The following is a 23,251-nucleotide window of genomic DNA, read 5'->3' on the forward strand; positions in this document are numbered from 1 at the left end:
TAGTTTATCACTTATTTTTTAAAGTTTCGCTTAGCAAATTTAATGCTACTTAATTAATTTAGATGTTCCATTTTTTATTATAAAACACATCTAAACATGTTGAGAACTAAATTCATTAAGTTAAAGTGTTGAATTAGATTATCAAACATAGTTTAGTTTCCTTGTATTAGTTATAATTAGCCAATAGTGTAACTTTAAAATATCATCAACTAAGGAAATTCTATACCATACAAGTAGAGTATCTAGTTAAATGATTATGTTTAAGGAAAGCCCTTTTTTAGCACATTTAAATTACACCTAACTTGTCATGTAAATATATATAACCGTAATTATTACACCCCTATATTTAGACACTTTAGTAAATTAATTATATTTTTCTAAAAAAGCTAACATTTGTGACTTCTCTCATTACGAGTTCTAATTGGACACCTGTTAGTCAAATCTTTAGTTAAAATCCAATCCCACAACAAGTAACTTTTGTCTATCTGATCAAACACCAATTTTCCTAGCTATGTTAAACCTATATCAAGTACCAATTTTTCTTTAATTCCATTGAACCTGTTTTTGCTCCCCAGGGCTAAAATTTTGGGTGCATCCCTAGGCCCATAAATTTATTATAGTTCTTTTATTTTAATTTTTTCAGAAGGAAAGGGTCGTGATTTAGGAAGTAGGGACCTCTAGTTCATGGGTTCTCAGCCTTAACCACTAGAATTTATTGTAGTATTTTGCTATATTATGAACATTTATTAGTATGTTGATCAGATTTTTATTAATAATTTATATTTTGTTCTGGTGATTTCTTCTCATTTTGGTAATCTATTTCTGGTATGGTTTATAATGATCTATTGTTGCATCAATCATAAAAATGTTATTGAAGGAGTAGTACGATGTTAAAGAAATTATTACAACATAATAATGGAAAATGTTCTAATTTTGTCCTCCAAACTTATTATATTAATGGTTGAATAACTATGAAAGAACCAGAAATTATTATGGGTATTGGTAAGAAGAATAGGGGAGGCAATGTTGCTCTCAAATTGGATATGACCAAAGCTTATGATAGGGTTTCTTGGATTTTTTTGATCAATGTGTTACGTGCTTTTGGGTTTGGCGAAAGATGTATTGATATGGTTTGGCGTCTTATTTCTAATCCATGGTTTTCTGTTTTGATTAATGGAGTGCCATGTGGTTTTTTCCCATCTTTTTGGGGGCATCGTCAAGGGGATCCTTTGTCTCCTTCTTTGTTTATTGTAGGTGCAGAGGTGCTTTCCCGGCTTTTGAATCAACTTCTGTTGCATCCATGCTTTAATGGTTTTAAGGTTCCTCGAGGGTGTCCTCTAGTTAGTCACCTGGGGTATGCAGATGATATTCTTATTTTTTCTAGTGCCTCAGCAGTATTCCTGAAGTTGTTAATGGAAACGCTGAAAAAGTATGAACATGTTTCGGGCCAGAGAATAAATGCCTCAAAGAATTGTTTCATGGTTCACCCGCAACTATCCCGGACAAGGAAGGTATTAATTCAGAGCATAACGGGATTTTTTCCCAAGGAATTGCCTTCTAACTATCTTGGTTGTCCTCTAATGGTGGGGAGACGTAAAAAGGCTTATTTCCAAAATTTGATCACGATGGTGGCTGCTATGATTGCTTCTTGGAAAAATCATTTGTTGTCACTAGGAGGTAAGGTTGTACTTATTAAACATGTACTGTCCTCGCTTCCATTGCATTTGCTAGCTACTGTGTCACCTCCAAAATCTGTATTTGCTACTTGCGAGCATTTGTTTGCAAATTTCTTTTGGGATTCAGATGAGGGTGGTTTAAAATACCATTGGATTCGTTGGAAGGATCTTTGTGCTCCAAAAGAGGAGGGTGGGCTTGGTTTTAGATCACTGGATGATGTTTTTAATGCTTTTTCTATTAAGCTATGGTGGTGGTTTCGACAAAATGCGTCTCTTTGAGCTAATTTTATGATGGCCAAATATTGTTCAAATGCGCACCCAGGTATGGTTGTTCATTCGGAAGGGGCCTCTCATACGTGGCGTAGGATGTTACATGTTTGGAACATTGCTGAACAACATATAACTTTCATTATCCACTCTGGGGACTCTAATTTCTGGTTTGATAATTGGTTAGGTTCTGGGCCTTTGGCTATGCGGTTAGGGAGTGTTTCGGATCACAAGGTGTCTGATTTTTTAGTTGATGGCAGGTGGAATTTTCAGTTGCTGGGTTTGTGGGTACCTCCATTTATTATCAACAACATCCGAATGTTCTCTCTCCCTCAAATTGAGAATGGTGTGGAAGATTTAATGATATGGGCTCCTTCTCAATCTGGAGTTTTCACGCTGAGCTCAGCTTTTAACCTGGTGCAATCACATAAGCAAAGGTCATTTATGTTCTCAAAAGTCTGGCACCTACGAATTCCTTCCAAAGTGTCTGTTTTTCTTCTTCGCTTGTTGCGAAATCGATTACCCATGGACTCCACGTTATGCAAACTTGGTATTTCGGGCCCATCAAAGTGTTTCTGTTGTGTCCAGGCTAATGGTGAGACTTTGGACCATGTCTTTTGTAGTGGACAAGTAGCAGTTTCAGTTTGGAATTTCTTTGGCTCTGCTTCAGGTGTGCTTAATTCAGGTGGCTCGGTTCGGGCTTATATTGCAGGTTGGTGGTATAGCGCACCAAGAAATGGTTTCATTTCATTTGTTCATTTTATTATACCTTCTCTGATTTGTTGGAATATTTGGAAGTCCAGAAACTCGGCACGTTTTGAAGGGAAACTTCTTTCTCACGTCACTATCTCTGAGTTTGTTTTTGACAATGTGAAGGACCTCTTTAGGTTGCAATTCCCTGGGTACCCATTCACTTCCTCAACATGGATGGAATTTTATTCTTTGCTCTCTTATATTCATAAGAAAGTCTCATTTATGATTGTAAGGTGGTGTCGGCCACTCTTGGGTGTAATTAAACTTAATACTGATGGCTGTTCAAGGGGTAACCCAGGGAGGGCAGGTGGTGGTGGGGTTTTGCATGATGATGGAGGAAATTTCCTGCTCGCTTTCTCCTCTTTTTTTGGGAATGTAACCAGCATTCAAGCTGAGGCGCTCGCTCTTCTCTTTGGGGTTAAGTTGTGTCTCTCTCGTGGTTATGTTAACTTGCACATTGAAATGGATTCGTTGGTTCTTGTTCACATCCTAAAATAGGGATCTAGCTGTCCATGGAGTATTTATACAGAGGTTAAATACCTTCTAAAGTTGTCGTCTAATTTTGTTGAAATTTCTCATTGCTTTCGGGAAAGTAATCAAGTTGCTGATTCTTTAGCAAACATGGGACGTGATCAAGGTTTCAATACAACATATCATCAGCTTGTGGACCTCCCTATGAAAGCTCGGGGGGCATTTCGCTTAGATAGAATAGGCCTGCCTTCAATTAGGAAATGTGTTCAGCATGGATGAAAAGCCTAGTTCGAAATTCTGCAGTTGAGCCTTATTTGGTTGGCCGTCACATTCTGTTTTAACCATGCAGTTGTTATTAAATTGTCTTCAAACTGTCGTAACGTTTCGCTTAGATAGAATAGGCTTGCCTTCAATTAGGAAATGTGTTCAGCGTGGATGAAAAGCCTAGTTCGAAATTCTGCAGTTGAGCCTTATTTGGTTGACCGTCACATTCTGTTTTAACCATGCAGTTGTTATTAAATTGTCTTCAAACTGTCGTAAAAAAAAAAAAACTATCAATTATTCTTTTAAAAAAAAAAACTATGAAAGAACCAATCTACACATAAAATTAGGAAGATTTCTTCATCAGTCCAGCAGAGACTTTTCTACTTTAACCATTTCAATGAAAGGTGCCTTTTTTTGGCTAAGTTAAATTTTTGCGTATTTTATTTTCTTTATTTTCCCTTGATGAAAGCTCTAAATCATTCTACATCCAAATCACAGGTAACTTGCAAAAGATCACACTTTACAATTCAAAAACATAGGGGTGCAAACGTTTCTTAGTCTTGTAGAACAACAAAACAACTGTGTAATTTTTTGTAGTTTAATTTAATTTTGTTTATAATCAATAAATTGATGGTGCCTTTTCCAAATTAGTTTTGGAGAACCAATTTGGAACAACTTTCTTGGTTTGAAGGACCAAGTTGAGGCTTTTTGAATTTAGGGGCCAAATTTAAAATTTTTTATGAAGACCAAGATGGAAATTTTTCAGTTTGAGGGATCAAATTGAGATATTTTGCTTCTATGAAGGGCCAAATTCGGACTTTTCAGTTTAAGGGATCAAATTGAGATTTTGATTCACTTTGGAGGACCAAAATTAAATTAAACTTAATAACAAATTGTATAACTTTGTTTCCACTTATATACAATGAAGAGTACGCATACATATACATATATATATATATATATATATATATATATATATATGAGATGAAAAGTACACGTACACTAATCAACTTGAAAAACACGATATGTATAAACTATAGATACAAATATAGGAACTCTTAAAATTAGGATGTGAACCATCTTTTATTTTATATTTATCGAAGTAGTTGTATATTGTTTAGAGTACGATTTCCCTATAATGAAATAGTTTCTTTCACCATAACTTTTTGGCAGGTAGGGATAGGAATAGGACTTAAGAGGCAAAGAAGTAAAAAGAGGGACTTGAAGTTAAGGTTTCTAATTCATTAGGATCTCAAATTTATTCAATAGATCAAGACCTCATCGGCAATCGGAAATAGGTTTTTAAAGCACACAAAGTCACATGGATCAATCATTTTAAATAATTAAGGGTAAATGCTTGAAAAATTGGAAATAAAAAAAGCACGACTTCTTGATATCAGTCGTTGGCCTTCGTATACAAGAAAAGTATGTGAATTTTTCTGATGTCCGAGGCATTTTCCTTTTGGCCAGCCATCTGAAATATTTTAAAGTTTAAGATGTCTCGAGATAAATTATTGCAAAAAAGAACTTGTATGGGCGTGAAATAGCTCAAAACAATGGGTTTGTACGGTTGTACTCCGTGAATATGTTTAGCTTTTTTCTTGAGGGCAAAACACATTTTTGCTTTCAAGAAAAGAGATATCATTGCAGTACGTTAAGCAAAAAAGATAGTTAGGGTGATATAATAGGCCAAGCACGCAACAACTGAAAGCTCCGCATCAAGCTGGGAAATTGGAAGCCTACATTGCACTAGAAATGCTCTAAAGGGAATATAATTTGTTTTAAGGAATGTAATTGGAATTAGTAAATATTGGGCATATTTTTTTGAGAACTAATTTATTTTGATTTAAAACTTTCCATTAATCCCCAACGATAGCAAAGACATTTAATAATGCTTTAGTCTGTTCACTCTTGATCTTTGATTCGTGTGTTTTACCAACTGTTGATCACTTAACGTATTTTAAGCTGATTCTTGGGCATTACAACTGCCTCTTCTTATTAGTCATTTCTTCTCTTCCTTTTTCTGAGACAGAGTGGAGAATCATACTGGAAAGAGACTAAAGGGATAATTTTAGAAATCTCCTTTGAGATTTGTAATAATATTACTTGGTACCTTCAAACTTTGAAAAATATCACCTACTCCCTTATTTTCAATATTTTGTAAATTTATCACTCCATTTCAAAAAAATATGCTTTAAAAACTTATTTTGGGCGAGACGAGACATTTCCATTTCAAAATTACTCTTTTCTTACGGACCTTTAGTTTTCATAACAAATCAAGTTAATTCCTTAAGAATTACAACGTATTAACAAAATTGAAAGACCTTTTGCAGTGTTTGACGTCATCGATCTGGACAAGAAATGCAAAATTAAAAAAAAATTAAAAGTTCTAAATAATTTAGATAACTTATAAAAGTCACCCAAAATTTGTTGCAATTCAAAAAATAACTTTTGTACACCTCGAAAATGCCTCAAATAAGTTTCTAATTATTTTTAAAATATTTTTATCATTTTTTGTTTTCAAGCCCTCAATTTGATAAAAAGCTAAATAGCCAAAAAATTATAAATAATTTATAAAATCCTTAAATTCATCCAAAAATATTTGCAATAAAAATAACATTTTTGTCTCTAAAAGCACCTCAAATGGCTTTGTAAACATAATTTTAGATATTTTGTTTTTTTTCTGATCTTCAAGTCATCGATCTATACAGCAAAATTAAAATTTTCCAATAATTTTTAAAATTTATAAAACTACTCAAATTAACAAAAATACCTTACAATAAAAGAAATAATTTTTGTTGACTTGAAACACCTTAAATATGCTTTTAAAAATTAATATTTTGTACCTTAAAAATACTTACTGGTATATTCTATCCTATCAGAATTACGTCTTCACACTATATGTCTTTATTTTCAAGCTTTTAATAATATACTCTGAATTTTGGGAAAAAAAAGTAGGACAATGCAAGGGCAATTTGGTATGAAACATCTTCTCTCTCCGAAATAAGTTTCTCAATAATACATTTTGAATTGGGTTGATAAAGATACAAAAAGTGGAGAAAAGGCAAGTAGGTGTTATTTTTTAAAATTTAGGGGTACCAATTGACATAGTTACAAACCTCAGGGAAGGTTTCTTCAATTATCCCTAGATTAAGCCACAATATAGTAACTAGAAACATTAAGATCCAAGGCCAAAGCATTAGATAAAGAAAGATGGGTGAGGAAAGCAAAGTAGTTTTACACGGAATGTGGTCAAGCGCTTATGTGAAAAGAGTAGAATTGGCTTTGAAAATCAAAGGCATACCCTTTGACTATGTTGAAGAAGATTTGAGGAACAAGAGCCCTTTGCTACTGAAATACAATCCAGTTCACAAGAAGGTCCCTATCCTTGTCCATAATGGAAAGCCAGTATGTGAATCACTAGTTATTCTTGAATACATTGATGAAACCTGGCCAAATGAACCTCAATTCCTGCCTAAGGAGTCATATCTAAGAGCCAAAGTTCGTTTTTGGGCTGCTTACATCCAACAGGTGTTGATTCATCGTTCCATTTCAATATATTTTCCTCTTGCTCATAGAAATATGTGGATCATATACGTCTATAAGTGCAGGTGCAAGACAGCATAGCCCAACTTTTCAATGCTAACAAGGAAGAAGTGGGGAAAGCCCTTGCAGAAGTGCACGAGAAACTCAGAACTTTGGAAGATGGTGTGAAGGATTTCTACTTTCCAGAGGGAATTCCAGATCATATCCAATCTGAAAAGTTGGGGATGCTAGATGCTATGATGGTTGCACTCCTTGGTGCCTTCAAGGCACAAGATGATATTTCTGGTGTGAAGATTATAGATCCTGCGAAGAATCCACTCGTATTCTCATGGGTGCAAGCTCTATATCGACTCCCTGCGGTGAAGGAAACAATTCCTCCTCATGACAAGTTGGTTGGTTTTCTTCAGTTTTTAAAACAAATTGGCTTCAAAGTTCCAACTTCTAATCCAGTTCATAGTTTGAATTAAGGAAGTTCCTGCAATTTGCGTGATTAAAAATTTGCATTAATTTTGCTTTGTATGTTGATTAAGGGATTGCCTTTAATATGCTTATTGGTTCAAAGAAATAAAGCTTATAATTTATCACAAAAGAAAAAAAAGAAGTCAAGAATAACATTTTCATATTTTTGTTTACATCGTTGAACAATAATATTCAAGTCAAAATTGTAATTGGCTTTGGTGTATTTGTCCATTCTGAAATAGAAATTGCCTTAAAAAATTGGCGAGATTTTCTTGTGAAGATGAGCTAAATGAATATACTTAGCAATTATTAATTATCCAACTTTTTAGTGATCAACTATCATATTAGTGAGCATATCAATCATTACATAAATTAAGTTTACTTGCAATATAGCCGCAAGTCCTTTTTAAAGATTCAACCCAAAACAGGCACTAAATATGTTTTTGTTGGAGGAGAGGCTTTTTTTGAGGCAAAGGATAATTTTGAACTTGGCTTGTAACCGAATTTCGAATTTTAATTTTTTTTTATAAGCGGAAGGTGTTGAATGCAGAACCTATTATATTTATAATTCCTCCCATTTTATCACTCAATCTAACCCTCTCAAATTTTAAAATTTTCGGTAGACTGATAGTTGTTATATATTTAATCACTATTCATGATGTTGGTGCAAATTCCTTTTTAATGTAAATGTTTTCCCTGCTTGTGTAATCTATACTTGTTATTCTTCTTTAATATGTCAATAATTTTTTTTCCCTGTACAAGTAGAAAGTTATACTGGGAGGATAACACTACAAATTTGAATAAACAAGGCACTTAAAATTGTCCACTAACACGAAATTTTTAGTTTTTGTGATATTTTCTTATTTATAAACTCTCAAAAGTATGTGATGATGAAACTGCCACAGAGTTAGCAATTGGGCTGGGCTTTGTCTGGATAGATGGCTTGAGTAACCTAGCCCCATCTTTCACTTGATCTCATTTTCCAGGCCCAATTACTACTATCTTTATTTGCATATTTCCTTTCATTTGAAAGATTTATTATGTCCCTCATACCAAATTTAGCAAGTAGGCAGGCATCATGAAATTTCCGGTTCGGCTTTCAAACTCTCACTTTTTTTCTTTATAAAATTTGAAGTCTTTTTTTTTTTCTTGATCAAGCAAGGAAAGAGTGAGATTTAAAAAATAAAGACAAAAAAGAGGAGAATTGAACATAAGACCTGTAGTTTTTAGAGTCTCAACACGAACCCATAGATTGCTTGATATTTCCTCTGAAAGAAAGAAAAAAAATGTAAATTACAATAACATTCCTTGAGGTTGTGTCATATTATCACCAAATGAACCCATGATTTGACCAAATAATGGTAAACTCTTTTGAATGTACAAACAATTCTTAAACACCCCCTTTGACTAGACTACTTTTTTATCTAACAATTGAAAAGAAAATTGATATAGGAGGAAGTTGTAAAAAGTACGGTTTGGCTCTTGAAGGGTAATCAAGTCATTTCATAATACATTGGCTTTAAACCTTCCAATTCCAACTCATTATTCATTGTAGCGTCTTCAACATTTGAACAAAATTATTAGACTAAATTAACAATTGTTAGTTCCACGGTTATCTATTATTTGGCCAAACCACAAGGTTGGTTTGGTAATTGCATAGGAACCCCCAGAGGATATAAATGTAATTAACTTAAAATGGAAAGTGTTTAATTTGTATGTGCCATCTAACCGTTCTAGACACATTTGCAGTCAACTAGTCTAGACACATAGGAACCTCAAAGGAGATAAATTAGCTTGTTTACATAAATAGTTCATAAATGGTAACAAAAAAAAAAACACTTTCTTCCCCAAATTAGCCTTGCATGACTCATATAACAAATTCAACTCAGAAAACGAACTTAAAATTGCATGGCAGCCCAATTCTTCGTGTATTGGCAGCCCATATAACTTAGGGAACAAAAAAAAGATATCAGCTGCCTATTTGGTTAAAGTTTTCATTTGGGATAATTTTAGAAAACTATTTTAAATTTTAGTGCTTTTCTTTAATGTGTGGGTTGGTATTAAATTAATTAAATAATACAATAGATTAGAGTTAAGGATGGAATCATATTATCTTCTCTCTTATAATATCACTTTTTAATTATCGATTGGGCTTAAATGTTACAACATAATTAATCTCAAGGGAGATTCGTGTAATTTTTAAAACCTGAAAAGAGACCAGTAAGATAGTCAGAAACCTTAGAAGAGATTTTTGAAATTATCCCTTTTCATTTTTATCCTAAGTTTCGGAGTTAAGCAATTTTTTATTGATTTACATTGATTTGGGCCAATCATTGATTAAAGTCAATGGACAATTGTCAGAAAAATTATCTTCCTGTCAGAATGTATTTTATTGAAACACCAAGGTTATCCTCAATCAATCAACTTTATATATGTTCATTGATTTTATTAGGATCTATTTTGCATTAATTACTCCTCTTTTCTCTCTATAATTAAGTATTTTCTGTTATGGTCTCTCACTCTTCTTCATATTATTCTTATTTCTCTCTTTCTCACTCACACACTAATAGATCTATTATTTTATCATTAAACAATGTAATTTTGGTCTTAATCTTTCTTGTATCTTTTTTATTTCTATGTGCTCTTGCTTTTTTTTTTTTCAATTTTAAAACTTTTATTGATTCATTTTTTTTTTGCAAATAGAACTTCATTTAACTCCAACAAATTGCAGCTTAAAATAATTATTATTATGATATCATTGTAACTCAATACTTTAGCATAACATTTTTTGACATGCAACATACATTTTTTTTGCTTACACTATAGAAAAATTTAATAAAAATACATTTTTCTTTGAATTCTGCTTGTTTATCATGCTTCCAAGCAACTAATACTCTTAAAACTTTACCATTTTTTTTCTCTTTTATACTTTTCATGTAAATCTTGACTTTTATCTTTTATCAAGTATTCATATTCTCTAATAATTAGATGAAAGTAAGTTTAAATGACATTACATTATATATCCCATGAATACTGAAGGGAAAATAAGGCTATTTTTTGGGATTATTTTCATGTTAAACTATTGTTTATTTTGACTTAAATTACATTGTGTTTGAAAAAGAACCTTTCGAGTAAAATTTTAAAAATAAAAAATATAAGACCATGTAGAATTAGTGTACGAGAAATAATTAAAGCCAAGAATAATTTAGTAAATCATGAAAATAATTGATGAAATAATGTGCGTGATAGAGAGAGACAGAGATGAATGTTAGTGAGTAGAAAAAAATTTTATTTGGAGAGAAAAGAAGAGGAGTAATTAGTGCTTAATGGATCTAAAAAATATCTAGAAGAATATATGGAATTAACTGATTGAGGGTAATTTTGACATTTTAAAAACTTTTGTTCTAACAGGAACATTATTGCTCTGAAAATATTGCCACCCAAGGACTATACATCTATTCAACTAAATTTGTTTTTTCTTAGCTTTATGGATAGTCCTTTCTTATTTACCTTAATTTATTATGGGTTGGGTCGACTTGATGTCAATGATTGGGCTATCTATTGCTTAATAGGTCCATTTGGTTAGCATGATTTACAAAAATAAATAAATAATTATTCAACTAATATCATAAGCACAATTTTAACAAATTTTTTTAATCTCACATTTATTACATCATAAAAAAGATTACATTATTATTTTAAATGATATTTTTCAAATAATCTCCTATCCAAATGCATCCATTTTTTTGTTCTTTTGAGCAACAAGACGTCCATTTGTTTATGGTTGATTTGTAACGATTTGAGCAACAAACACGTCATGTGGAAAATTTGAACTGTCAAAGTCAAGAAAGGGCCATGATGAAAAAGTACTAATCCTAGAATCAAGTCTAGCAAAGCGTTCAACGGGCTTAGATGATTAGATTAAAGGATCATTTTAGAAATCTCCTCTCGGGTACCTGACAATTGCACTTACTCCATCTAAAGTTTGTGATATTACATTTACCCCCCATTTCAAGTTTCAAAATGACAAAATCAGTCGATAAACATAAAAACTTCATGTAAAATGCTAAAAAGTATTTTCATTCCAAAGTTGTTTTCATGATATAACAATTCTAACTTGTGTATTTTCTTAGAAGTACATTAAAATTTTCAATTCCTTTACTTTTTTGATCATTTTCAGCACATTATCATTGATTTGTAAGATCCTCCATTTCATTAATTTTGCTAATGTTGTTATTAATTGGACTTAAATGAGATAAATTTGAGATTTTAGTGTGTACAGTGTTTTAAATTGAGAGTTTAAGATGTATCACGCCTCAATGATAGAGTTCTATCATACCTCAACTACTCCTAAGAAAACTTTCAGGGATAACAACCACAGATACCAGCTAAAAGTACAAAGGCAGATAGAGATAGACTACAGAGAATAACTAAAGGTACAGAGAAACATGTATACACAAGATAATCTTCAATACCCCCCTCAAGTTGGTGCGTGGAGATCTCGAACGCCCAACTTGCGAAGAAGATACTCGTGCTGTTGTCTCCCAAGCGATTTGGTAAAGATATCGGCTAGCTGCTCTGAACTACGCACATAATTAGTGTTAACATTTCCACTTTGAACTTCAGCATGCACAAAATGGCAATCCACCTCGATATGTTTTGTCCGTTCATAAAACACCGGATTAGCTGCTATATGCATTGCTGCTTGATTGTCACAGTAAAGTTGCATAGGTCCAGAATGTACCACCCCAAGGGAAGCTAGCAGACCCTTCAACTAGTGCAGCTCACAGATACTCTGCTTCAGCAGATGATTTTGCCACTGTATGTTGCTTCTTGGTTTTCCAAGAGAAAGGAGAGTTGCCCAATAAAATAAAGTATCCAATGAGGGATCGGCGTGTCAAAGGACAACTAGCCCAGTCTGAATCACAATATGCCTGCAATTGCAAATTGCAGTCTGATCGAAGGAATATGCCTTGGCCAGGACTGCCTTTCAAATAGCGAATCATCCGCAAGGCTGCTTCCCAATGTTCCTCTTTGGGTTGCTGCATAAACTGAGCGAGCACATGGACACCATAAGACAACTCAGGTCGCGTTAATGTCAAATAAATTAACCGGCCCACTAACCGCCTATACTTCTCTGGCTCTATCAAAGGCATGCTTTCTGCCATTGCCAACCGATGATGTTGTTCCATCGGAATTCCTGTTGGCCGAGCACCCAATAACCCAGCATCAGTAATAATATCCAGCGCATACTTCCGTTGACAGAGAAAAATTCCAGCCTTATTTCTAGCAACTTCTATTCCTAAGAAGTATTTTAACACGCCTAAGTCTTTCATATGGAAGCACTGGCACAAATAGTCCTTGAATTGCTGAATTGCAGCCCTGTTATTGCCCCCAATCACAAGGTTATCAACATACATAAGCACACCAATTTGTATGTTATTCTGACTCAGAGTAAATAGCGAATAATTGGAATGAGATTGAGAGAAACCATACTGTCGCAAGGCAGTTGTGAGTTTAGCAAACCAACAACAGGGAGTTTGTCGCAACCCATAAAGACATTTTTGTAACCTACACACCTTTCCAGATTGTGGAGTTGTAAAACCCAGAGGCATCTTCATATACACTTCCTCTGCCAAGTCACCATGCAAAAACGCATTGTGGACATCCATCTGGTGAAGTTCCCATTCCTTTGCTGCCGCCACAGACAAGAAAGTGCGAACAGTCACCATTTTTGCAACAGGAGAGAATGTTTCATGGTAGTCAATTCCCTCAACTTGATTATTGCCAAGAATCACCAGACGTGCCTTATACCGCTCGACAGTGCCATCTAAGTTGTACTTAATTTTGTATACCCATTTGCTGCCTATGGCTTTCTTCCCTCAACTGGACGTGTCCCTAGAACATCATTGATTGTATTAGTTGCACTTGCATCCGCATACGGAAACTCATCTTCTGAAAACACCACATCTCGTGATACAAAATAGTCACCATTTTCAAGATCATACAGCCGCCATCCCTTCTTACCAAAGGGATATCCCACAAATAAACAACGCCGACTCCTATTAGCAAATTTATCTCTCTCACGATTCACATCTCTAGCGTAGCACAAACATCCAAATACACGAATATGTTTGTAATTGGGTGGCTGTCCAAACAAACATTCATACGGCGTCTTATTCCCTAAAAGTTTGGATGGAGTCCGATTAATCAAATATCCGACAGTCAGCACACATTCTCCCCAAAATTCAATAGGGAGATTTGCTTGAAAATGCAATGCTCTAGCCACATTCAAAATATGGCGATGTTTTCTTTCAACGGGCCCATTTTGCTGGGGTGTTCCAACGCATGATGTGTGATGTATCATTCCATTCTCAGCAAAATAACTATCTAAGCAAGTGAATTCCACGCCATTGTCACTTCTAACAATTTTCACCTCCCTGTTAAATTGTCTTTTGACCATTGCAAAGAAATTACGGAGTACACATTCTACTTCGGATTTAACAACTAACATATGTATCCATACAGCTCCTGAAAAATCATCCATAATAGTTAAAAAATATGAGGCACCACAAGAAGCAGTAGTTCGATAAGGTCCCCATATATCACAATGTATCATCTCAAAAATTGCATTTGCTTTATTATCACTAGGAAAAAATACTTCTCTAGTCTGCTTGGCTCTTAAACAAATTTCTCAAGGTTTTCTCTTATCATACGTATTACTGCTAGAACTCACATCAGGAAGTAATCCTACTACTTTTGTAGATGGGTGTCCCATTCGTCTGTGCCATAGCCCGTTGATATCCCGACATGTTGTATTGCATGCCCTAATTTCTCCCATGGTCTTGAGTAGGGGTGGAGCTCGACTCGAGCTCGAGCTCGATCTCGAGCTGCTCGATAGAGCTATCGAGTCGAGTTCGAGCCCATAAATTTGATACTCGAAAGCTCGACGAGCTCTATCGAATATCGCATAAAAAATTAAAAAAAAAATTATATATAAAATTACTAATATGAGTAAATAAATTCTGAGGAATAATTATGGGTGAAGTGATAATTATACTAAAAAGAATAGTCAACAAGTTCCCACTTCCCGCCCAAACTTCCCATCAAGCCTTTCTAGCCTTTCTAGCCTTTTAGCCTTTCTAACCTTTTAGCCAGTTCCCACTTCCCATTTCCCATTTCCCATCGAGCCTTTCTTCCTCTTTTCAACTCCCAAGTCGTGTCTCTGTTGCTAGCTCGTTGAAGCTTTCCAGAGCAGCTATTGATTTGCTTATCCATCGCCGGTAGCTTTTGAATCCGCCTGTAAGTTCAGAATCTCCTTATCTCCTTTTTGAATTTATGTATTAAGCATGCGGGTAAGAATTTGGTTGTATTATGTATTAAGCGTTTGAGCATACTGGTAAGGAAAACGTGAGGAAAAATTGTATTTTAAGCTTGTTGCTGAAATTGTTGATTACTGTATTTAGATTTGGTCACCACAACCCGTGCATCTGATATGAAAGCCTCCTTGTCTTCTCCGACCTTTTATTTTTTCTTCTCCTTCTCTTGAATCTCTGCCACCCACTGGCTGTTTAGTGAAGAGTCTTCAAAGAGAGAATTTTGGGTTAAAGATTGATTTGTTATTTCTGTCTTTCTGTGCAATTTCTCATAAATTGGATACGAGCAAGTTTTTTTTTTTTTTTTTTGCTAGAGGAATCACTTGTTTTCTCTTGAGCCTGTTGGCAAAGGTCTGAATGCTGCCAAGGCACGTCAACAGCATGATACCCAGCAAAAGCTAAGAAACAACCATATTGATTAATGAGCATTGCTGATTTCATATTGTTCATGTTTCTAAGAATGGAACTCCTAAAGTTTTTCTTCAGTACGTGTCATCTGACCTCCATGTTAGCATATCTAGAACAATATTTGAACTTTCTATAATTGGTTTAGTTGGTCCTAGCTAACAAAAGTATAAAGTTAGGGATGAAGCAACACAAGTATAAGGGCAGGTATGTATGGATTTGCCAAGTATGATAAAAAGCAGGGATGAAGCAACACAAGTATGAAATTTCTTTTCCCTTTAGCGTAAGTCAAAAGATATTTGAGACAGTTGAAAGTTGTTTTTATTTTAAGCCTTTGAAAAAAATGTAGGAAGAGTATATCATAGCATTTGATTACTGTGATTAATATAGATTTATACATTTGTTGATGATCAAAGTGTGATTAATGAAATGTGGCAGGTTTAATCTTTTCATTATTGAAAAGAATTATCAGCAAAACCTCAAAAAATGTATTCTTTATTTAATTCATATGCCTAAAACTTCTCTAAATAATTATCAGAGCAAGGTTTTTTTTTTAAATAGTTTTGTTTACACCCTAAAAGTCTCTGAAATTCATGGTGAAAGCCTCCGTTAATGGATATGTGTTTCTTTAGCTTGAAAATTTCCTTGCCCTAATTTGAAAATTTGTTGTCTTTCTTTAGCTTGGAGCCTTGGACTGCATGTGTTTATGGACTGATGTCAACCCAAGACAAGGGCAGTCAACCCGAGATTTCTTGTATCCCACTGGTTTTCAATGCTGATTCATGTACTCCATTGATATTGGACAACCCAATATATGTCTCCAATGAGTCAACGATGAATCTAGGAAACGTGATGACTAATCTAATTACACAAAGTACTCCTTTGGGTAATATACAAGAAGGACAAGAAGCTGTGGTTGCTGACGATAGCAATGAAGAAGGAGAAAAAGATAAATTAGATGAAGATGATGAATTCCATATTCCAAAATGGAATAAAACTTCTGAAGCTTGGGAGGACTTCAACGAATTTGAAGAAAATGGCAATTACTATGCCATTTGCCATTACTGCAATAAAAAGCTATCGAGGGGTAAATCAAAGCAAACAACTAGCTTGTGGCGGCACCGAAACTCATGTCCATCTAGAAAAACAAGTTTAAGACAAGCTGCACAACAAATGAAACTAAACTTTCAGCCGGCTGATGATGCATTTCCTACTATACCACCTTTGCATACCGGGAAATTTGACATGGAGAAAATGAGAGAAGCCGCTGCACATTTGATTGTGATGCACGAACATCCCTTCACCATTCTTGAAGAAGAAGGTTTGAATATTTTCCTAAAGCGTGGCATGCCCGAGTGGCAAAAGATCACTAGAGGAGTAGCAAAAAATGATTGTGTGGCAGTCTATGAACTTGAGAAAAAGAAGCTGAAGAAAAAGTTGAGAAATGTGAAAAAGGTGAGCCTCACAACCGATCTTTGGAAATCCAAAAATCAAAAGATCGAATATATGGTTATTACTGGCCATTGGATTGACTCGGATTGGAAGCTACAAAAGAGAGTGCTCAACTTTGTTCACATACCACCTCCTAGACGAGGGGTTGAGATTGCTGCTTCACTCTTCAAGTATGTGAAGGATTGGGGTATTGAGCAAAAAATACACACAATTTCAGTTGACAATGCTTCGGCCAATGATGTGGCTATTAGAGTTTGCGGGATGATTTTAGTAGATCGAAGAAACTACTAGGTGGCGGCAAGTTGTTTTATGTTCGATGCTGTGCGCATATCTTGAACCTTATTGTTCAAGTCGGCCTTTCTGAGATTGCGGACATTGTAAACAAAATTAGGGACAGCGTCGATTTTGTCAATCGCTCGGAGACCAGATTATTGTTGTTCGCTGAGATTGCACAACAACTTCAAATACCCGGGAAGAAATTGCTTTATGATTGTCGAACAAGATGGAATGCCACCTTCGAAATGCTAAGCTGTGCTATGAAGTTCAAAGATGTTTTTCCTCATTTTCAAGATAGAGATCCACTCTATGATTCCTGTCCAGCTTATGAGGATTGGGAAAATGCAGAAAAAGTGTGCTCTGTGTTAGAGAAATTTTGGGCAGCCACGCATGTGATATCCGGGAGTGAAAATCCTACGAGCAATTTATTCCTTCAAGAGGTTGTGAAAATTAAGAAAGTCTTAGATTCTCGAGCAAATGATGAAAATGACTTCATCCAAGCTATGATTAGAAAGATGAAGGCCAAGTTCGACAAATATTGGGGCGAATGCAATTTGTTAATGGCTATTGCTGCCATTTTAGATCCAAGGAAGAAAATGAGAGTTGTTGAGTTCGCCTTCCCTCAAATATTTCCATCTTTTAAGGCACAAGAACATATTTCCAGTGTGAAGAAAGCTTTATTTGAGCTTTATGATGAGTATGCATATTTGAATGCAACTGGAAATGAAAATGCAATCCACTCATGTGCTTCAGAAGGGCCACAAAAAAATGCAACATCTTCTTCTAGGTGGGTTGACTTTGATGAGTACTGTGACGAAATGGAGACTACTAAGCCACAGAAATCTGAATTGGTGGATTATTTAGAAAAGGCTCGCCTAAAGACTGGTTCCAACCCAAATGCCTATGATTGTTTGGAGTGGTGGAAAAGTAATAGGGTTGCGTATCCAATATTGTCCGAAATGGCGGCTGACATCTTGGCTATTCCTGTAACTACAGTGGCATCTGAGGCCACATTTAGTGCCGAAACTCGAGTTATTGATAGCTATCGTGCTTCCCTTCATCCAGATACGGTTCAAGTGTTGTTGTGTGTAAGGGACTGGTGTAGAAAGCTTCATGAGATCTCAAAGAAAGTGAAAGTAAGTTTTATTATTTTATCATTCAACTTTTGTGGCCAAGTTCAACAAGTTATGACTTCTTTTCTTTCTAAATTATTTGCCTTGGGTGGTTTTTATTGTAAATGCAGCAAGCTAAAATAGTCAAAGAAATTGAATTGCCTAAGACTTGAAGGTTTATTGCAAAGGGCTCATTTTGAATCAAGTTTGGCATTGTGGTTATCTAGAGTTCTTGATAATTTTGTACCTTAATTTGATTCATTTTTTGTCTTTGGTGATATTTGACAGGACTTATATTTTTTTGGTTGGCAATAGGTGTTAGAAACTTGGAATTTGGAATCTGAACTCTATGCAGTTAACATCTCAAATGACTTGTCTCAAATCTGTACAGCTATAGTGAATTTGGTGACTTTTTTACTCAAGCGAATGTTGACACTTGACAAGCTGTGGTTGCCAGTTGTGTTTTGACTTTTTTGACTCAAATCTGTACAACTTTGGTGAATCTGGAGATTTTTTTGACTGTTGACAAGCTGTGGCTGCCAAGTTGTGTTTTGACTTTGGACTCAAATCTGCATAGCTATAGTGAATCTGGTGATTTCTTTGACTCAAGTGAATGTTGTATAGCTACTACCAGGTTGTATTTTGATTTTTGACTAAAATCTGTACATGAGTTGCTGTATAGAATCTTGGCAATGAAACTTAATAGAATGTTGTATAGATAACTTGATCTCAAATCGTACAAAGTTCAGTGTATTGTGACTAAATGCTATTAATATTAAGTTCTCTATTTCTTTTGCTTACATGGCTATTTTGGCTATTGAGAAATTATCATTTTTTCTATCATATTAACTAGTTTAATACTGTTGCTTTTAGAGTGCTTGAATCATATGGTTGGCATTTGCGTTGAAATGAAGCAAAATGCATATTGAAGGATAGCACAGTTTTTTGCGCTCAATTTTTGCTGAATTCTAGTCTAGAAAACAAATGTTTTCGAGCTCATTTTACGAGCTTAGTTCGAGTACTCGAGCTTGAATCTTATACGAGTTCGAGCTCGAGTTATCTTTAATTACATCGAGTCGAGTTCGAGTCCGAAGTTTGAGGCTTGCTCGAGCTCGAGCTCGAGCTCGACTCCACCCCTAGTCTTGAGATAGTAAAGCCCTTCACGTCGTTCACCTGCTCCAATCACCATCCTCGAAGTGCGGTCCTGTATAATACATAACTCTTTAGTAAATAAAACATTGCAATTCAATTCATCAAGCAACTGTGACACTGAAACTAAATTGCAGTTCAAATTGGGGACATAAAGCACATTCTTCGACTTCAAATATTTCCCCAACCGAACTGACCCTTCTTTCAGTGCCGTTGTTTGGCTGCCATCAGGCAACCCTACTGCACACCCCGTCAAATCCTTTAATTCAGACATACATTCTAAATTTCCAGTCATGTGGTGAGACGTACCCGAGTCAATTATCCAGTTCAAATAATTCTTACTAGTTAGCTTTTCATTGGTACCAGGTTTGCAAGAATTCAGCAGACTCAGGAAAGCTGCCCACTGTTCACCGTTCAACAATCCTTGTGTTGTATGCTCTCTTTCTGCGGCTACCGTTGATGAGGAGGACTGACCAATCGTCTGAACGGAGTTAGCCCTAGGCACACCCCCACGTCCACGTCCTGAATTCTGGTTTCCGTATCCTCGTTCTGAGCCGCGTCCATTTCCTTTGGGCCGATCGCCCTACCATTCAGGGTATCTGATGAGCTGAAAACAATTTCCAGCATCATGTCCACTGCGATTGCAATATGAACACAGTACAGACTTGTCCTTTATTTCAGTCCCAAGCTTCCTACCTCCTATGCTAGTCTGAACAGCAAAACTCACGGGCTCTCCACGCCCCTCCTTCCCTCTAGACATGCTTCGGATGCGCTCCTCCTGGCATATCAACGAATATGCCTTACCCACACTGGGTAGAGGTTCTGTGCCAAGAATGTTGGAACGAACTGTTCCATATACCATGTCATCTAAACCCAACAAGAACTAATGAAGTTTTTCTTCCTCACGTTTCTTGTCAAGTTGGACTGAAAGATTGCATGTGCATCTTCCACATTGACATGTCGGAATTTGTTCATAGTTTGCAAGCTCCTCCCATAATTGCTTCAACTTCCCATAGTAGGTCACAATTGGAAGTGCCCTTTGTTTCCACTCTGCAATCTCTCCTTTGATCTGTTGTACCCGAGGCCCGTAAGCAATAAAGAACCTTTCTTGGATGTCTTCCCACAGGTCCTTTGCGATTTCCACATGAGCTATGGTGGATCGCAAGGCTGGCTCTATCGTGTTGAGTATCCACAAAACTACCATCGAATTGACAGTCCACCAATCCTCCAGGTCGGCAGAATCATCATCTGGTTGCTCCACTGTTCCATCGATAAATCCCACTTTCTTCTTGGCTCTTAATGCAGTGCGCAACGCTCTAGCCCATTCATCATAGTTGTTACCCTTCAACTGTACCTGGGTAATGATAGTCCCAGGATTGTCATTCAAACTCAAGATGTATGGTGAGACAAGTTTCTTCCCAAAATTCTTGTGTTTCCCGTCGTCATCCATGGCTCTGATACCATGTAAAAATCCTGGGACCCCCTGTCCCCTCTTGTGGCCGTGCCTTTCATATATACAAATAGCGAGGACCCAATTCTATCACGTACCAATCTGAAACTAGAATCCTATCACGCCTCAATAATTGAGTTCTATCATACCTCAACTACTCCTAAAAAAACTTTCAGGGATAACAACAACAGATACCAGCTAAAAGTACAAAGGCAGATAGAGATAGACTACAGAGAATAACTAAAGGTACAGAGAAACACGTATACACAAGATAATCTTCAATACCCTTATTCCAAGAGAGTTGAATTGGCTTTGAAAATCAAAGGCATACCCTTTGAGTATGTGGAAGAAAATTTGGCAAACAAGTCCTCAAATACAATCCAGTTCATAACAAGGTCCCAGTTCTTGTCCACAATGGAAAGCCAGTATGCGAATCACTCGCCATTCTTGAATATCTTGATGAAGTCTGGACAAGTACTGGACCTCAACTCTTGCCCAAGGAGCCATATCAAAGAGCCAAAGTTCATTTTTGGGTTGCTTACATCCAACAGGTATTCATTTTTTTCACTTCAATAAATGTTTTCCTATTGTCTCACAGAAACTGTGTATCATTAACTTGTATTCATGCAGATTTTACAGACCATTTCCAAACTCTACGAGCCCGAAAACGAAGGAAATGAGAAAATCGTTGAAGAAGTGCATGAGAAGATTAAAATTTTAGAAGATGGTGTGAAGGAATTCTACTTCCCAGAGGGATGTCCAGTCGATATCAGTGCTGAAAAGTTAGGGATCCTAGACATCATGGTTTTTGCAACGTTTGCTGGCTACAAGGCACAGGAACAGGTTCTTGGTGTGAAGGTTGTCGATGCTGAGAAGACTCCACTCATCTACTCATGGCTTCAAGCTCTGAATGAGGTGCCTGTGATCAAGGAATCTGCAGTTCCTCATGACCATCTGGTTGGTCTTTTTCAGTTCCTGACATAATCAGCTGGCGGCCACTGATTGCTTAACTAGTTTGAATTGAAAATTTCCTGCAGTTTGAGTGTTTTTGAGTTCATTTTGTTATGTATTTCTATTGAAGCCAATGCCTTTTGCGTGCCTGTTTCCAATCAATAAAGCCATCTTAGCGGAATCTTTGTATTTGAATCCCAAAGAGCACATATATATATATATAGTTCCAGTCATTTCATGACCAAGAAAACTTTCCAATTTCCATTTGTCTAAAACAATCGATCCTTGACAAACTAATTCTCGAATGTCAATGCTTAACAAAATGATCCTCATGTGGAAACAAACTATCAATGCCTTGTAAACAAATTCTCGAACTCAACAATCAAGAAATGGCCCATCAATTGCAGCATATATCTCTCATCCATGTTCCATACGTTGCAATTGTGTGCTAGTAATTGTTTTTTCATCACCTAATTAGAGTTAAGTAACTATAAAACACAGAGATGAGTATAGCTTTGTCTTAAGAAGATTAGTACTTATTTATTTATGATAGGGTTAATACTAATAGAAAAGAAAGCTATAATCCAATAGCAGAAGATTGACGGGTGGTGGATACACTTTTTTGGCAGCACAAAACATTTGACTTGTAATAGTTTTTTCCTTTATAAGAAATTGAATTCTGAACCTGTGTTTCTCTAGTAGAAATAGAATCAATTAGTGTATGTCACTATATCTCACTTTAAAACTAGAATCCTGTGTTCATCACTCATTATCCTTTTATCTTTGAAATTCACTACATAAAAACGAGGAAAATTCCTTAGTGTATCATGACTAACAAGAAAATTAGTCAAGAAAATTCTATAGCATCTCGTTGTAAATAATCATCACTAACAAGAATGCTGAACTTTACAAAATAGGGCCAATACACCAATTTGTGTTCCATTGCGGATAAAGGAAAATATTAGCTGCTGGTCAATATTAAGAAGACAACCAGTTTTGTGCTTCGATTGCGGAAAACAGAAAATAATAGCTACAGTCAATACTAAGGAGTGCTTCATTTTTTTTTTAAGGATAAACATGTAGAAAACGAAAGAGTGGATCCCGTTATACAATTTTCACATTATTATACACATCTCGATTTTTTTCTCCTCTCCTTCCAACACTCTCTATACCTTTAACTGTTAGATTCAAAATTTGAATTTTGAACTTGACAGTGGGAGAACTCTAAGAGCCCTTCCTAATTAGTACACATGTTGAAATGTGTATTCTTTATCATTAATATTATTTTTAGCTTTTGCACAAAACAACATCATATTTGTTTTTTATTCCTTTTTGCTTTATAATAAAATTACAAAAAATCTATGAAGGACCAGAGTATTGCAAATAAATTATGACTCTGCAAAATAATCCATCTTTACCCATTAAAGCACCCAATATAAGAACTCAAAAATTATTCTCCAAGTTTGCAATTAGCACCAATATAAAAGTTATGAAAATTTTATTTATTTTATCATGAGTTAGTAAACGAATTTAAATTAAGCCCGTTTTGCGTCATACATACCACCTTTCCTAATATTTCCACAACCAAACATCAGCTCCTTTCAAATTTGTCCACATATTAATTTCATTCATTCAAGATTTTTC

At 35.5% G+C, this 23,251-nt stretch overlaps 2 protein-coding genes across 2 annotated transcripts; both read left to right on the forward strand.

The window, feature by feature from the left end:
• Window positions 1-6,644: 6,644 nt before the first annotated feature.
• LOC113741091 (glutathione S-transferase U10-like) lies at window positions 6,645-7,444 on the forward strand. Its single transcript, XM_027268575.1, has 2 exons — window positions 6,645-6,962; window positions 7,043-7,444. The coding sequence occupies exons 1-2, from the start codon at window positions 6,645-6,647 to the stop codon at window positions 7,442-7,444; spliced, it is 720 nt and encodes a 239-aa protein (XP_027124376.1).
• A 13,626-nt stretch (window positions 7,445-21,070) lies between these two features.
• On the forward strand, window positions 21,071-21,640 carry LOC113741092 (glutathione S-transferase U10-like). Its single transcript, XM_027268576.1, has 2 exons — window positions 21,071-21,130; window positions 21,287-21,640. Exons 1-2 carry the CDS (start codon window positions 21,071-21,073, stop codon window positions 21,638-21,640), a joined length of 414 nt encoding a protein of 137 aa, XP_027124377.1.
• The last annotated feature ends 1,611 nt before the right edge of the window (window positions 21,641-23,251 follow it).

Source organism: Coffea arabica, chromosome 4e, assembly GCF_036785885.1.
Source record: "Coffea arabica cultivar ET-39 chromosome 4e, Coffea Arabica ET-39 HiFi, whole genome shotgun sequence".
Taxonomy (NCBI): Eukaryota; Viridiplantae; Streptophyta; class Magnoliopsida; order Gentianales; family Rubiaceae; genus Coffea; species Coffea arabica.

Excerpts from the sequence above, each read along its gene's own strand:
- LOC113741092 (XM_027268576.1), top strand. The coding sequence starts at position 21,071 with ATGGAAAGCCAGTATGCGAATCACTCGCCATTCTTGAATATCTTGATG. Across the intron at positions 21,131-21,286 it reads TCTTGATGAAGTCTGGACAA|ATTTTACAGACCATTTCCAA; the intron begins GTACTGGACCTC and ends GTATTCATGCAG.
- LOC113741091 (XM_027268575.1), top strand. The coding sequence starts at position 6,645 with ATGGGTGAGGAAAGCAAAGTAGTTTTACACGGAATGTGGTCAAGCGCT. Across the intron at positions 6,963-7,042 it reads GGGCTGCTTACATCCAACAG|GTGCAAGACAGCATAGCCCA; the intron begins GTGTTGATTCAT and ends CTATAAGTGCAG.